Source organism: Zeugodacus cucurbitae, chromosome 3, assembly GCF_028554725.1.
Source record: "Zeugodacus cucurbitae isolate PBARC_wt_2022May chromosome 3, idZeuCucr1.2, whole genome shotgun sequence".
NCBI classification, from domain to species: Eukaryota; Metazoa; Arthropoda; class Insecta; order Diptera; family Tephritidae; genus Zeugodacus; species Zeugodacus cucurbitae.
In genome coordinates, this window is record NC_071668.1 from 27,080,725 (window position 1) to 27,098,919 (window position 18,195).

The following is an 18,195-nucleotide window of genomic DNA, read 5'->3' on the forward strand; positions in this document are numbered from 1 at the left end:
TTCGCTACTCTCTAACTTTTTGTTGAGTAGAAAACAACTTTCGTGAGACTAAGTGTTCGAAATTTTCGTCGATGTCCACATTTTAGTTGAAATTGCTAAAGCTATTCTCTAACTTGTGATTATGAGGCAATGATTTCATTAAATTTTAATTAATATTAGTAAAATATGTAGTTTGAACACAAACTATTACTAAAATATTTAATTTTCTTTTATGAAACGTATAACAGAGAAAATCCTGAAAGTTGAAATGACTCTCCTTATAGGAACGATAGTGATATTTATTTTGATTCCATTTTAAATATATTTAATGAAAAGTTATTGCCTTAATTAAGTTATCTGTCAAACGTACGCTGCCCATTTATCTCATAAAGAATGCGGCACTAAAATTTAGTATATCTTTTTTTCAACTCGTTGAATCTTGGCCTGGCAACAACTTCTCCCATAACCAATAAAACCAAGTGAGTATCAATTAAGTATCGGTTTTTATTGTTGGTAAAATGTACAACTGTTTTATTTATATAAGAAATTCATAAATGTAAATATAGTAATTAACAGTTGAAACCGAGTGAATGCCAGATACTATAATATATTAAAAATCATTAATTTTATAATTTAAAATAATTCTCTTAGAAACCTAAACGTTTTAAATATATTTTATTTATTGAAAAAACTTAATGAATATAATAATATAAGACTTAATGCATGAAGCTTTACTTCCTAACTTAAACTATATTTTGAGCATTTGTTGTGTGAAATTTTAATTAAAGTACTGTAAATAGTATTTATTTAAATGTAAAACTAGATATGATTGTTGATGTCTAACTTAAATAATTACGGTTATATAATAATGGAAAATCAGCAATTAAAAAATTTAAAATGTAAATTATATAATTTCATCATAACACTTAATTACAATGTCTTTCGTGACGTTGTCAAGACTCTTTTCGCTTTGTGCTTAAATCTTAAAATCATTTTAAGCCTAACTAACCAACACTTAGGGTAATACTTGTTTAAATTTATTTTCAATTAGTGCTAAGATGATTACTTTGCTGATGCTTGGTGATAAAGTATTCGTGGCTCACGGCTACAAATTTCATTTGCCTGCCTTTGCTGATTTGAAATCACCACGAAATGCAAATGTAAGCGTGTATGGAAAGTAACATTACTTTTTTCTGGTCTCAATGTAAATCTTTGTGGAACATCTTGCTTATAAAGCAAAATAGACTTGTGTTGGATTGGGTTGCCAAGTTATATTCTACAAATATTTAGGCGCATTCTGAGACAAAGCGACACTTAAGATGCTTTTGCATGAAATCTGTGAAAATTAGTGGACTTCTTTTTGCTATTTTTTATTTCAAATAAGTAAATGTTTAGCAGAAGTTCTAAATAATAATATTTGTTTTGTATTTCAATGACTATAGAGGCACATATATTAAAACAAGAAATCGAAATATTTATGGACACCCCTAATGTGCTTACAAGCTACATACAAGTGGTACATATATATGTATGAATGTCGTTGAGTGCATTTTACATATTATATATACATATATATAAATTACATTACATATATACTTAAGTTACTAACCCTATATATATAAGTATTCGTTTCGTTAGTTTCGCAAATTTATTATATTACTTGCTTTAATTTGCTAAATACATTGTTTTTTGTTAGTATCACATTTTGAATGTGTCGCCGCTACTTACAGCCTAATAATTAGCATTAGCTTACACACTATCACTTAAACATAACAAATGCATGTATTACACACTAAATATTTAATCTTAATCTCTCTTATCAAGTAAATGAAACGTTTGCCGCACGCTTCCGCGCCTAATTCTATGCTTCATTAGGTTTTCACATAATTTTTTCTATTCGCATACATAAACCGTTACAGATTCGTAAACAAAATCTGTTATTGAAATTTATTTTTTTACTTCACGCGCTTCTTAGCAGAAACGATTATCATTGATGCATACATTTAGGAGCTACCAAAATGTTTAATATTTAATGACGGTAGTATACATTTAGGCGCAAAATAAATATGTAATGGTAAATTATCGAAATTATTGGATTGAAAATTATTTTGTATTTTTAAATTAGAAATGGAATTTCTGATTACTGACTTTACGATATTTAATTGGACACCGGAAATAAGAAATGCATATATGCAAAGCTGAGTGCAGGAGAAGAAGCAGAGCATTAAATGAAGCAAGCATAACGTGCCAATTTCTTTTTGACAACCACCATTGTATTGCAACTGCTGCTGTTGTTTGATTTTTTTTTTCCACCATTAAAACATTAAAATTCAGCGGAAAGCGAACCATATCGCATTGAGTGCGCTCAAGCACTGACTATGTTGCTGCGTATGTGTGCGCTCATGTAAGGCAGCAATCTTCTACCAGCGTCTATGTATGATTGTAATACTGTAAACTGTTTTTTCCGGTGTTTAGAGGTATCTTCGCATATGCGTATTCATATGATAGCGCGAGCGGAATTGATTCATCTCTTGTAATCGCGCAATATCCGCACTTAAATCAATGGAAATGGCTCAATTACATTCGAGCGCAGAAATGCTCTCTGCATATGAAGTTGCGCCATCTGTATATAATGCATCAGTGTAGGCAAACATATGTATGCTAAGTTCGGCATTGCAATTCCCCTCAAGGTATATACATATGTACTACATGTACACGTTCTAGCTCGCTGGAAGATGGGACGAGGAATAGTTTAAAGAAATTCTTTAAATCGGCGGTGAGATGGGCTGAGTCGTACGTTTCGATATTTACTAAACTTTGGAAGCCCAAGTTCAGTATAATTTGTACCATGGATCTGATTCGAAATTCTGGGAGGCTATGTTAAACTATCTGGCGGCGTCAGTTCGTAGAATTGCCATATCTAGATAACACAAAATTCTCTCTAGATCCACTCTAAAGTTAGTCAAACAAAACGAAATCCTCGCTGGATATTTACATATATCGATGGATGTTGACTTATTATTCCCGACAACAAATGCGTGAAAATGGTTTTTATGGTCGCTGTTAAACTGGGAATCAAATTATTCACTTTTTGCAGCATAAGATCCATGGACGCCTACCGTCCGAAAAAGAAGTTATGGAGTCACCATTCAGAGCTTCAGATATGATACCTACTGACTTTTTTTTGTGGAATTATTTTAAATACAAAGTAGTCATGATATATCCTCGGACCACGGACGATCACGTCGCTAAAAATAGGTTCTTGATATATTTCTAGAAATTTGACGAAAAAGGGGAACCCAGCTAGTCCTAGTTGAGGATTATAAAGTTCGATATGTTATGCTCTTGGTTGCGACCCGTAATGAATTAATAAAACGGCGGCTGGACAAATGCGAATATTAAGGGCTTTGTTAAAGAAAACAAAGACTAATACATAGATTATCTCTGGTATTCGATAAAAAATATGTATTTTTATGTATACGAAGATTATTATGAAATATTATGTCAGTGGATATAGAGGCTTAAATAAGTGACCGAATTCTCCCAGTCCGACAGTATGCAATATGATATCGGTATTGAGTTAACTTCGGCTAAAATAACTATGTAAATAATTATAGAGCGAGTTAGAATGCAATAATTTTATTGATAGTTGAAGTCGCCATTGTCCGTGTAGGTTTTAGGTACGAACCAAACATCCGAATGTTTATTTCGAATCTCGGTAAAGTGTTTAGCAGAGTCTGAAAACGAGACTAAGAGTAACGTGGTCTCTAGGTCCAAAGTTAGATATAGTCTAAGTTCAGTCTGGAGGTGCATACCAGTATATGAAGTATTTTAAAATATCCAAATCAAATCGTTTCTGCTTACCACACGCATGTTTCATTTTATACACTTTTATTTGTATGTTTCTTAAAATAGTTATCGCTTAAGGTTTTCGAATGATAAAAAAATTTAACTCCGTTCCGCTACACTTGGAGTTGTGTACATATTGGTAGAGAGCACTTATGTGTGCGTCGTAGTTGTAAACGCCACGTGCTTTCCTCTTTCTATCGTTCTCCCCGTTTTCGCAGTCAATGGCGAGTACGCTAATGCCGTCGCCATCGCCAACGGTGTGTTGACATTTTTATTTGTGGCTGTTGCGGTGGCTGAGGCGCTTACAACATCAATGCCCGTCGGTCAGTTCACACTGATCAGCGGTTCGATTGTGGTCAACTGCAGTTGCTGCGGTTGTTGCAGTTGTTGTTCGGTTTTATAATGCGTTGGCGGTGTGGGCAGCACCACAACGATTGCCTCCGATGGCAGATTATTATGCGCTGGCGACATGGTTGACGCAGCACCCGCGGCCGATGGTGCGCCGGGTGGTATGACGGTGGCGGCTGCGGCTACTGCAGCCATGGCGGTGGCAGTATTATTGCCGCTACAACTGCTGTAAGCCAGACTGTTCAGTACGCTATTTGCTGTGGTTGGTGGTGGCGGTGGTAGGTGTGATGGTGGCTCTTTGGTTGGCGGTGGTGGCGCCGGTGGCAATACCAGTTCATCAATGGTGCAGACGCGATCGTCAATGGGAAATTTGAAGTTGATCTCATTAGTGGGCGTGGTAGGGGTCTTAGCGTGTTCAGGAGGGCTGCCGCCATTCACGCCATTTCCGTTGCTCACTTCCAAACCTTTCTCGATGCATTTGCCGCTCTCACCTAAAGAGTGGTTAGAAAAGAAAACCATATCATTAATGCGTTGTAGGTAGATCCACTATAGTTACTGTAGGCAGTGTATACCAAAAGATCTCAATCTTCTTCAAGGTCTTCGTTAATAATACAAATTACGTGAGTTGCAAGACGGAGCTCCAGTATACCTATAATTAAATTCAGGAGCTCAGTTGGTATCTGGTATTATTCGTTCTCCAAACCTACTTCACAATCGCACTTAAAAGTGTCAGATAACTAGTGCCCTAAATACCTTTACCTAACTCTCGAAAGAATCCTGTGTTGGTTGGGGTCAAATTCAGCGATGCTCACAAAGAAAGCACAGTATTTTTGGGAAATGTTAGTCTGATATAGGAGAAGAAAAGGACATATTATAATTAATTTTTAACAATAAATTTGTGAAGATTCGCATAAGTATAAGTTAATTTAAAAAAAACCTTGTCGTTTAAAAACTGGCTTGGTTCATCGGAAAAAAATCACAGCTGACTTTATGGTAGAGTGTTAGATAAGCTATCAACAAAATTATCGAAATAAAAATCAAAACGAAAGACTACTTTTGAACTTTGACAGCTCTGATACAAGAAATAGTGAAAATCGCTTAATAGCCTTTTGGCACAGGAGTTAATCGTTCAATTAATCGGTCTTTGCTCGATTAAAGCGCTGATTTAGATCGATTTACAATTTGAAGTATATAAAAAAACGATTGGAAATATTTCTAGAAGACTTTCATTTGAGTAAGTAAAGGGGGTTTCAATAAGAGCGCTAAAAAATGTGCTACAAAAACGGTTTTGGGACATCAATGAAATTCTTTATTCCTGAAAACTATATTCGATGACATTATGTATGGAACTCGATTTCATTTGTATGGCCACCACGGGCACGCTTGACATGCGTGTGGACGCTGAACCCAAACATAAGTCGGAAGTTCGTCAATCGTCGCTGGCTTGTTGGCTTTGAACATAAACTTGACCTAGCCATTCACAGTAACGTGACGGTCTTGATCATCACGGAAGAAGTACGGCCCAATGACGCCGCCGGCTCATAAACCGCACCAAACCGTATTTTTTTCGGGATTCAATGGTGACGATGCATCACGAACATGCGACGATTCTGGTTGTCAAGCGGCTTCTGTTCTTGCGTCAATTCGATCCTGTAAGGATGTGGACAAAATCCTTCCGTAAAATTCGCCACAACGACGTCACAGAGATGCCCAACGCTTGAGAACGACGTGTGAGAGACTGATTTGGTTCTTCCTCAATTGATGCGCTACTGGCAGCAATATTCTCGACACTACGTGCACTTCTTTGTCTCACTGGAAACATTTTGAGAACATTTTATTCTGTGCCTGTGGATTAAAATTTTTCCACTGGACTCAATTGTTGATCTGATAGGACGACCATGAATTGACGACCATAAATTGGACGTAGCGCTCTTAAAATTGAGGCCACTGACTCCGAATTTCGGAAGTACATTTTAATAATTTCGACTCGTTGTTGGCTCGTATCTCTTTGCATGATGAAATGGCAAACCTTACTGAAGACAAATGTCAAAAGAGCGATTTATTTTAAACAGGTGGCAACTTGCTTTTAAATATTTAAAAATGTAATACAGTGGAACTTCTCTAACTCAAATCCCCATAATCCACAAAAAATTAAAATTGAAATTTGTATGAAATTTGACTTCTATTGTCAATTTAAAAGTTCCGAGTTATGGAGAACTTCGAGTGCTTCTATACTTCTAGTACTTCGAGTTAAGGAAGTTCCACTGTATTTCTTAAACCTTTTATTTCTATTGTATTTCTTTCTTACTAATGTTTTGCAACAAAAATCAAAATTAAGCCCTTTAAAATATGCAGCTTCATAATAAAGGTGTGTTCAAATATATACTAAGTTCAAATATTATTCAAATATTATTCAAATATCTTTTATGTGTTACGCATACACAATACACAATATACATAAATACATATGTATATGTTTGTACATATGTTTGCATCAAAAAGGCATTTCCTAGTTTGTAATATTTTTTATTTTTTTTTTTTTGCCACAACACAATACAGGCGCAAAGCAAACTTTCCAGCTGACTAAAACATCATACAAGCACGTTTGTTTTGTCGTTTACTTGTTTGCTTTTAATTTCTTCACAGATCGTATTTTATGTTTTTGTTTTGCACTTTTTGCTGTTACTGCTTTGCGCTGCCGAATACAGTAACTCTATTTATCGAATCGCACCCCCCACCAAAAGGGAAACAAATGGAAAGAAAGTCTGTTCAAAGTTTTTCAAAAGTTCGCTTCCGTTCTGCCGCTGGCGCTGCGTCTGCCGCAGTTTCCCCACTTTGCTTTGGTGTTGGTGTCGATAACGGTTTGTGTGTCCCAAGTATATGTCTGTATGTGACCTTTGGCTGTTTTTCGGCAATTCTACAACTATCATTACCGTTAATATTATTATTGGGGCAATGGTTTTCTGGTGTTGTTGTTTTTATTCATTTCTACTTTTTTATGGATGTGCTGTAAGTTAGTGCGCTCCACAGGATTGCTTTTACAGTTTGAAAAATGGCGATAGCTGCTTTCCGGCTCTCTGTACGCTGCAACACAGCAGGCCATAAAGGAAAACGATATCGTTAACGTGGCAAAGCGGAAACGCGAAACAACAAACCAACTTTCATACACTGTTGCATTGTGTGGAGTGATGCTTTCAAAGTTGAAGCAGCGGAAGAAATTTGATTTTGGCAATTACGAGTGCTTAAATGATGGCTTTGCTTAGGTATAAAAGTACGAGTACGCGTATGGTTAGTAAAATGTCGAAATTAATTTTCATTTTTACGGTTTTTTGTTTTTGTAATATATATTATTATTATATTATTTCGAAGCTTTATGTGCTCTGTAACCGATCATGTTTGGTACAGAGAGTCAAAAGAGAAAAACAAGTGAAATTATTGCACTTTACCACTTAATGAACGGTTAAATCGAGAAATATTAACGAAATTTTTTTTTAATTTATAAAAGCTTTAACTCTCTGAAATATAACTCTATGCGGAAGTTGCTTATAAGGACGACTTATATGTGAATCAGTTTAAAAACTTCAGCCCATTTAGTAGTGCCAGAAAAAATCGCGAGAACGATACGTATTGAATATATCGTAACGTTGAGATTGTAATGGTTAATAAGCTCAAAGAGGCAGATGTTCATAGCTGTTGGAACAGCAGTAAATCTCAAAAGGAGATCGCTGTGCATAAAAATATCAAATAATCACAAAATGATTTTGAATAATCTTTAAATGCAGCTGAGCAACAAAACTGACACTATAAAGATGTGTAACATGTTGGACATAGTTTCTTACGCATCCATATTCTCCGTATCTGTCGGTCATTTGCCTATCCCCAAAACCTCAAGGGAATTTTCACATATCGTGATATTAACTGAAATGCATAGTAAAATTGATTCTTAAAAAAAGGTCAACGATCTTTTTATTATGACCAGTCCTTCACAATCACTTTATATATATGTTATTAGAATATATTGGGAATCATATATCGTTACATATTGTGTTAAAACTGAGGAAATCTTTTAAGTTCTTAACCTAGATCACATATAACCACTGGTGATATGTCGGATAAAATAAGAGACAATTATTTCAGGATAGACCAAAATAGGTCTTAAAAATCACTCAATATGAAACCTGATTTGCGACGAATATTTCTGTATTTTATAAAATATTTTAAAAGAGATTATCAGTTCGTTATTAATTTTCGTAAACAACTGGTTATACTTAATACTATACAGTGGGGAGCAGAAATTACTTGGTGTTTCGGTTTTTCAGTACATCAGGCGTGTGGTAAAAAAATGTCGCTCTGTGTGATTTCTTTATCAAAGCATGCCATGTTATCCCCTTAAAGTAGAACACGATCTGCAAAATTTTCTTACATTTTCTTTTATTATTATTACACAAATTCGCTCCTTTCTTTAATATTGTTCCTTAAATTTCTCTTCAATTGTGACCAGCAATTTAGAGAACTCTGTCTATACTACTATTATAAAAAGGAAAGGTTTGTATGGATGTTTGTAATGAATAAACTCAAAAACTACTGCGCCGATTTCAAAAATTCTTTCACCATTGGAAAGCTACATTCTTCCCTGATTATGGATCCTTATTAAAACTTAACTAATGTAATTCTAGGTGTAAAAAAGTGCACTAAAAAGTATTTCGTCGCATGCGCTGTGGAAACTTTTGATGACAGAACGAAAGCATGTTCTACAATGTTAAATAACATATCAATATCGCGACAACATTTTAATAAAAAACAAGTAAGGAAAGGTTAAGTTCGGGTGCAACCGATTTATTGCTATATTTTTATTAAGAAAACACACAATTTGACCCATATATTCGGCATAAAGATATTTCACATATTAACCGATTTATAAGCTATTAAGACCATATAGTTAGGTATTCTCATATATTCATATATAAGGGAAGTTATGACCCGATTTTAACCTTTTCTGGTACAGAGACACACTATTAGAAGAAAAATATTACCTCTGAATTAAATTAAGATACCTGAGAGATTTACCGAAATTTTCGATAAAAAGTTACCATGGGGCACAGAGTTTTTCATATTCGATATCCGTGGCATTGAAAAGTTATAGTTCGATTTCGACAATTTTTTTCACAAGTGATGCCACAGATCATATATAGTATTTGTGTAAAGTTTTATTTCGCTATCTTCATTGGTTCCTTATGTATATATTTATTATACCTTTATTTATACTTTGGTATTAATCATTATCAAAATAATGACTTCATATATAAGACGGATTTAATACCAATATATTACTTTTTGAATTTTTCAGTTATTTGAAAAATGTCGCGTCACAGTAATAAGCGATGTAGCCATCACTGGGGTACGAGAGAGGAGTTAATGTCAAGAAATAATGTCCATTCGTGCGAAGCCGGTAGTAATACATAACGGCAATGCTGCTTATTGTAATTTTATCGTCGAGGTAACGGGTGATTTTTTTGAGGTTAGGATTTTCATGCATTAGTATTTGACAGATCACTTGGGATTTCAGACATGGTGTCAAAGAGAAAGATGCTCAGTATGCTTTGACATTTCATCATGAATAGACTTACTAACGAGCAACGCTTGCAAATCATTGAATTTTATTACCAAAATCAGTGTTCGGTTCGAAATGTGAAATCCGCTTTTTTATCGACAAATTTTGTTCAGCGATGAGGCTCATTTCTGGTTGAATGGCTACGTAAATAAGCAAAATTGCCGCATTTGGGGTGAAGAGCAACCAGAAGCCGTTCAAGAACTGCCCATGCATCCCGAAAAATGCACTGTTTGGTGTGGTTTGTACGCTGGTGGAATCATTGGACCGTATTTTTTCAAAGATGCTGTTGGACGCAACGTTACGGTGAATGGCGATCGCTATCGTTCGATGCTAACAAACTTTTTGTTGCCAAAAATGGAAGAACTGAACTTGGTTGACATGTGGTTTCAACAAGATGGCGCTACATGCCACACAGCTCGCGATTCTATGGCCATTTTGAGGGAAAACTTCGGAGAACAATTCATCTCAAGAAATGGACCCGTAAGTTGGCCACCAAGATCATGCGATTTAACGCCTTTAGACTATTTTTTGTGGGGCTACGTCAAGTCTAAAGTCTACAGAAATAAGCCAGCAACTATTCCAGCTTTGGAAGACAACATTTCCGAAGAAATTCGGGCTATTCCGGCCGAAATGCTCGAAAAAGTTGCCCAAAATTGGACTTTCCGAATGGACCACCTAAGACGCAGCCGCGGTCAACATTTAAATGAAATTATCTTCAAAAAGTAAATGTCATGAACCAATCTAACGTTTCAAATAAAGAACCGATGAGATTTTGCAAATTTTATGCGTTTTTTTTTTTAAAAAAGTTATCAAGCTCTTAAAAAATCACCCTTTATAAGCAATCGCTTCTAATTGGTTATAACCTATAACCAATAATAATTGGTCAATGGACTTGTATATAAATATAAGAGTCATATATGGCATTGAAACCATTTATTTGGGAGCGCTCTTCCTAATAGTATCACCATTTACCAACAAAATTGTGACCCTAAGATTTCAGAAGAAATTACTTAACGACATATAGCGCCCAAATTTAATCTAGAATTTTTAGTTATTCCTAATGGAAATTTTGTGACAAAACCTAAAAAACTTTGGTTGTGACAATTACATTTTTATAGCACGTTAATTGGTCAAAAGATTTAGAAAGTATTCAGCGTAACAAAGGACTATTAACTAAGTGTTAAAATAAGTGTATAAATAAATTAATATTAGATATAAGGAAGTGAAAATAAAAAGTCGACTAAATCTCATTTTTTTATATTTCTTTAAAATCTATTACAGAGAAACCTCTCCCAACGTAAACCACTATTAGGGGGACACCACCCTTGAGCGGACATTGTTTCATGCCCAAGTTAAGTTTTTTGAACAAATTACTCCCTTATAAGCGGATACCTCTCCCGGGTGGACAAAAATCGCTATAATTGGTTATGAAGTAAAACGAAGAATTTTTATATATTCCTAACTATATCTTTTATGATGTTACAAGCACTAAAAATTATGCTCCCCACCTTACTCTACAGTCTGGAGAGAGGCTCTAGTGGAACTTAACACTTGTCAATAATATTACTTACTATATTGACAGGAATTAAAGAAAGAGTTGGGTTATTGTTTTATATTTTCCTAGTAAAATTCTGGACAACTGCTGGTATTGCTAAAAATTCACTTTGCGTAATGAGCTCTGCTAAATCTGCAGAGCGCCATGCAAATCTTCAACAGCGCCAAGCACAAAATGAATTTCTATTTGCACTCATCCATCATAATTGCAGCAGCAGATCAAGTAAATATTTGCTAATTTAATAGCTGCATAATTTGGTGGCACTTCATTATTTGCGCTATCTTATACAAATATTTACCGAGTTGATTTTTAATGCAGCTATTACGATGAACTCCGTATGTATGTAGCCAACAGTGCTTTCATTAAAACTTCACTTTCGTGCGCTTGTGGAAGGGGATTTCACAGCATCCCGCCATGGCCGCTCATTAATTAAGTGCACATATTTTTCGCTTTTCTTCACTTCCGTTCTCCCAAGTGGCACTCGAGTTCATTTTCGTTTATGTTTTAACTGAACATTTTCACTTTCTCTTCAATGCGTCTTTTTAGCAATTTAAATTTTTTCTTCACACTTTTCGCGGTCTCCAGCCTTAAGCGCGAACTTACCCGTTTTCCCCGGCCACGCAACGTAGAAAGTTAATAAGCCATGCTGTTTGCAAATTACGATGAAGGCTTGACTTCTGCGTAGCCCCTGAGCCTGTGGTTCCATGCCCAAAGGGTTAGTGGAAGGCTGGGTTGAGTGGCAGCGAGATATGCTAAGAAGGGGCAGCGTTGCGTGTTCGTATTTCTTTTAGATTTTTCACATTTCCCACACACTTTTCGCTTCCGGCCGGCGCTACTGCTCAGACCTTAGGGCGTTGAATTCAACACCTACTTCGTTTGGCGGTTTGGAATGACTCAGTGAGGTTTGTGCTAAGTTTTTTTTCTTTCAACAAGTTGACTTGAACATACTTTTTAGGAGCGTTTTTTATTTGTGTTTTACGCGCACATTTTCTTAATTTGCACTTTTCGCCTTTCTTGCCTCTTTTCGTGCAACATTTAAATTAATTGGATCTAGTTTATTGCTTGCTCTTGGGGTTACTGTTTTTTTAACATCAGGTTTTGCACCTTCGCACATTTTATGCGCTTTTAATTTTTTTTTATTATTTTTAGTGCGCGCTCTTTAAATTAATTTAAAACTTTTTTATTTGATGGCAAAGTGTACAATTTAATTGGAAATAGTGCTTTTGGTGTTCTTTTCGTATATTTACTGTTATAATCGCTTGGCAATCGCATTAAATGGACAAGCCTTAAAAGCTTAGTAAACTTGTAAGCTTTAAATCTCTGCTCATTACCGCCATAATTCGGGAACAACATAATAGTTTACAATCTCTCTTCTTGTCATTCTTCTTTTTCGGTTTACATATTTTTAGGCAGCAACACATTTTGCTAGGTTGTCACCATGGAAAATTGTGAAGCAGCATGTTTACAGTAGCTGAAACTACCCATCATCCCCACTAAGCTTTTGTTATTTACTTTTTCTCCAAGCGCAAATATTGAAAGCTCATATTTTCACCTATTTTTTCCGAAACCAATCTCTTTGCTTCGTCTCGCTAGCAATGCTAGATAATGAAGTATTTACGGTATACGGTAGTTAGTTTACTTCAATTTCAAATTTAGTAAGTAAGTGGGGCTTTGGTATACATTTGTATGAAGCCACTCATTATTCTCTCTCTTCATGCCCTCTGAGTCAACAAAGTAGAATTATAGAAAAGCAGCTTTTCTCACACTAAAGAAATGATAAAGTATATTACATGATTAACTTATTATTTTCACCGTATAGTGGGGATATGCCCAAATATGCATTATTTTGATATTTTAACACGTAATGTAATTGATTCCAACTTATTTTCGACTTTCGAGCATCGGTATCAACGATCTTTATTTCTATAAGTTTCATAACATATTAAGATCCTTCGTGAATTATGCAATCTTCGCGGCTCAGAGCGACCCAGTGAAATCCTTAACGTTACGGATCGAGCTGTTACGAAAGTCATCCTTTGTGGCGGCAACTATTCTTTCTGATTTCTTCCTTTTAAGTATTTCGACATTTTTCTTTAAAAGTTGCAGGTCGTAACAAAGTCGTAAAGAACATTAATACTTTGAATACGTTTGGATGCTAGGTATAGTTTTAAACAAGATATGATCTAGAGCGGAAAATATAAGAATACTTCATACAGATTTCCAGAGTTTAACATCTCCTCTTTCCGGTTGAAAATATCTAATATCTGAACAGACCTGACATTGAAACTAAAATATTCGAACTTGTGCCTTTCCGCTGTAATCTCTACATAGAATAAAAAACATATCAAAAACATATTCCGTACTTGAAAACCAAATCCAAAAAATGCCTTCATTGAGTAACAATCAAGGTAAAGTATCTCTTGAAAAAAAAAACAACTTCTCGGTTAATGCGTGAATCCATCCATTATCTGTAGGGTTTAACACACTGTGTTTAATTCTAAAATTATACAGTTGTTTGATTCATTTATACTTCCTAAAACAGAAATTTATTTTGTTACTTGATTATTACAAGTACTCGACACTTATCATTCTCACTAAATCGTATAGCATTAATACAGAATTCGCTTTTCACTCCCATTCGCTACTCACCTCCGTTCAGTCGATCCTCACGTGTATAGTAACGTGCTCGTCGTTTGGAAAAACAAACAGCCATAGCCAGTATAATGACAACAATTAAAACCAATATGATGCCACCAAGTATGGCGAGAGTATTAAGGCCACCTAAAAGTAAAGAAGCGAAGGGTGGAAATGGTAAGTACATGAAGGAAAGGAGAACGAAAATAGTGTGTAATAAGAAAAGTACAAAAAGCAAGTGATTATACTCATTATGGTAAAAACAGTAAGGTAACAAAGACCAAAGTGAGCTCGTTGTAGGACAGCGTAAACCACAGATTGGGGTTGTCTGTTTGCATTTCACTCGAATACTGCATGATTTGTTAAATTATTAATTGTTGATGTGTAATCTACTTGATGGCAATACTTTAAGAAGGTTATTTTAATTCAAAGAGCATTTAAAAATTAAGGAGATCTGGCTGTTTCTTTTGTTTCAATTTTGGAAATTTTACAGAAAAGAATCTGGAATCTTTTAAAGATACTGAATTTCATACAAAAATTCTATATAAGAAAATACAATTGAAATTCTTGAAATAATTTAATGGAAAGTACTGGACCGTCTACAACCTCTCAGAAGAGAAGTCAATCTAGTTATAGTTCTAGTCCGGTAATTGGATAAAATATTGTAATCTTTACCAATTGTGTTGTAATCAGTATTTAATATATTGTAATCATTCTATAATGTGAAGTAATAATTACATGAATGCTTGTAATCATTCTCACTCTCTATATTTTAATAATTATATCGCTAACATCCGATCATTCTGACTTACCTCGCTCAAGAAAATTGTGCGAAGTACTGGCTGCATTCTGCTCCTCATCGGTTATGTAGTCCAAGCAATCATGGAGCTTTGATATGTCCAAATCGGTGATTTCAGAGCCACGCAAGGGTTTTGGTAAAAAGCAAATCGGATATGTCTCCCATTTCCACTGGAGCTGCAGCGAAATAATAGTAAATGCATAAATATATACAAACTCATCGATGTTCGATAAAAAAGAAGCACATAAATTCGAAATTAAAATAGAAATTTGCAACAAATCACAGTTGTGATTGCAACAAATGCAAAACCAAATGCCACTAAATTTTTTTCCAGCGCGCGTTTTGGCAGTGGCAACTATTTGCATACAAATGCAGCCGAAATTGCGGGTAAATTTAGCGAAAGCAAAACGCAAAAATAACAATAAATGCATTTCGGAAAGTCGCACCAGCACCGCGATCATGGTGACTGCATTGGCAACAAATTCTTTTGTTTTTGTTCTTGTAAGCTTGTTGAATGTGCAAAGCTCAGCATTTTTTGCATTTGCTTTTTGAGGTCAAACTGTCTGGGGTGCTACTCACATGCTGCACGACATTTATTAATTTTCCCATGTGACACTCGTCGCATATCAGCGGGTTGTTGTCCAGTCGAACGTTGCGTATGCGCTGAATGCGCATCACTGTGTCCTCGTTGATCCCATACAATTGGTTGCGCGACAAGTCCAGAAACTGTTGTTGATGTTCATTAATTGTTGCGTACGATTGGTGTAATTAGAAATAGAGAAAAAAGAAAAAAATTTTATAATATAAGTTTAGAGAAGAGTATATGCAAAAACATTTTAATAATCTATAGAATATAATTCACTAATTATGCAGTATTTATTCAGTATTTATTTAGTCATTTTAATTTATTACATAATAGTTTATAACATAGTATACAAGTTACTATTACAGCCAAGAAATGGTCTGTCAAATATCAGTAGCCTCTCAATCAATTTTCAGATCGCTCTCTTCACATCGTAGTGCACTTATAACATTATTAAGTTTTACCGAAGAGATTTTCACATAAAAAGAAAAGCAAAGCTATCCACCAAAAGAGAATCTACGGAAACTGCATTTATGGAATGGAAATGGTGGTATAAGAAAGAAATAGGCTAGAACAGAAATTATCCTATTTAAACTTGAAATAATTACCACTATTTTTGAAACAAAGCGGCACAATCTGTGCCAATTACCGTGGGATAAGCCTCCTTAACATTGCTTTTAAGGTTCTATCGAGCGTACTGTGTGAAATACTAAAGCCCACCGTCAACAAACTGATCCACAACTGATCAGATATTCACCATGCGCCAAATCTTGGAGAAGACCCGTGAAAAGAGGATCGACACACACCATCTCTTTGTCGACTTTAAAACTGCTTTCGACAGCACGAAAAGGAGCTGCCTTTATGCCGCGATGTCTCAGTTTGGTATCCCCGCAAAACTAATACGGCTATGTAAGCTGACGTTGAGCAACACCAAAAGCTCCATCAGGATCGGGAAGGACCTCTCCGAGCCGTTCGATACCAAACGAGGCTTCAGACTATCGTGTGACTTCTTTAACTTGATGCTGGAAAAAATTATACTAGCCGCAGAGCTAAATAGAGAAGGTACAATCTTCACATAGTGTACAGCTGCTGGCGTACGCCGATGATATTGATATCATTGGAAAACTACGCGCCGTTAGTTCTGCTTTTTCCTACCTGGATAAGGAAGGGAAGCGAATGGGTCAGGAGGTGAATGAGGACAAAACGAAATATCTCCTTCAGTCATAACTTCGAAGTCGTAGATAGACAGCATCACCAACACCAACAATGTCAGCTTCGAAATCCAGCGCAGAATCACTCTTGTCAACAGGTGCTACTATGGACTGAGTAGGCAATTGAAAAGTAAAGTCCTCTCTCGACGAACCAAAGTCAAACTCTACAAGTCGCTTATCATTCCCGTCCTGCTTTATGGTGCAAAAGCATGAACGATGTCAGCATCTGATGAAACGGCATGAGAAGTTTTCTAGAGAAAGGTTTTGCGCAAGATTTATGGTCCTTTGAACATTGGCAACAACGAATAACGCAGACGATGGAACGATGAGCTGTATGAGATATTCGACGCTATAAACATAGTTCAGCAATTAAAAGATAACACCTACGCTGGCTAGACTGGCTAGATCATGTGGTTTGAATGGATTAAAACACTTCAGCGTGGAAAGTGTTCTATGCAGTACCCGCCGGAGGAAGCCGAGGAAGGGGCAGGCCTCCACTCCGTTGGACGGACCAGATTGAGAGCGACCCGGTTAAACTTGCGATCACCAACTCGGCTATAACCAGCTAAACGGTTCCTACGCCAGTCACATACATACATACATTTTTGAAACAGAAAATATGTATAATGTTCGAAAGCATTCTTGGAGTCATACAAGGTTTGCTTATTAAGCTTATTACTGGAGTTGTGTGAGATTCTTCGTGAAGTTATTAAATGAGAGAAGTTATTGGGTTGGGAAGAACTTCACCTCTATTTATACACTTTTTAATAAACAAGTCAGCCTAAATATCATCTAAATGAGTTTACGAAATAATTAAGAAGGGATGAGGAGTGAAGCTTGAAAGTCAAATACTTCCTAGAAAAAATAAGTTTGGTTCAATCTCTGCCGAGAGTTATACAGGGTTATGAAATGGCAAACCAAAATTAAGTATAAATCATGTAACAGCTGTCAAAAAGACAAACTCCGAGAAAAATATTGCCTCATTAAAAACCGCAAACAAAAAGAATACAATAAATACAACCTTTATATTGCGTCACCTGTGGAGAACACCAATGGAGTAAATATACCGCTGATACTCACTCATTTGATGAGTACTCATAGACTAAACTTGTTCACGGGAACTTCATAACCAAATAACTATATTTGCTTTAAAATTGTTAATACCTTAACTCTTGCAATTTATGCGAAAACTTTTGAAACGACATAAAATTCCTGTGAAATCAATAGTAGTGAATATGAGTATTGCGTGGCTATGACATGACAGAAATTTCTGCAAATATGCCAAACAAAAATTCTACAAGTACATAAATATAGTTGGACTTGCGAGTTTAATTCTGATTTCATTCTACATTTCATTTCAGCCAGCAGCAACCGCAACCATTATTTCCCGGAAGGAGACGCCCGCCTGGAGCGCTGCGGCCGAATATTTGTGTGAAATGCGTGATTGCTGGATACCATATAAATAAATATATTGGTGAGTGAATGCAAATGTTGGGAAGAATTTTATATTTTTAATTTTGAATTTATATGCAACTTTATAGGATTTCATAATATTTCTTCACTAATACGGGTATGGATGGGAAATTAATTTATGGACATAAATATGTGTTTATAGTTAAACCATTT

At 35.6% G+C, this 18,195-nt stretch overlaps 1 protein-coding gene across 2 annotated transcripts in view; it reads right to left on the minus strand.

Moving 5' to 3' along the window:
* Positions 1–1,490: 1,490 nt before the first annotated feature.
* Positions 1,491–18,195, minus strand: part of LOC105212868 (toll-like receptor 6) — a 176,575-nt gene continuing 159,870 nt past the window's right edge. For both annotated transcript variants that reach the window (XM_011185192.3, XM_054226635.1), the window contains 4 exons: positions 15,355–15,501; positions 14,789–14,951; positions 13,992–14,123; positions 1,491–4,667 (listed from right to left, as the gene is read on the minus strand). In XM_011185192.3, coding sequence (XP_011183494.1) covers positions 4,153–4,667; positions 13,992–14,123; positions 14,789–14,951; positions 15,355–15,501 — 957 coding nt within the window. In that variant the 3' untranslated portion in view covers positions 1,491–4,152. The remainder of the gene's footprint in view (positions 4,668–13,991; positions 14,124–14,788; positions 14,952–15,354; positions 15,502–18,195) is intronic.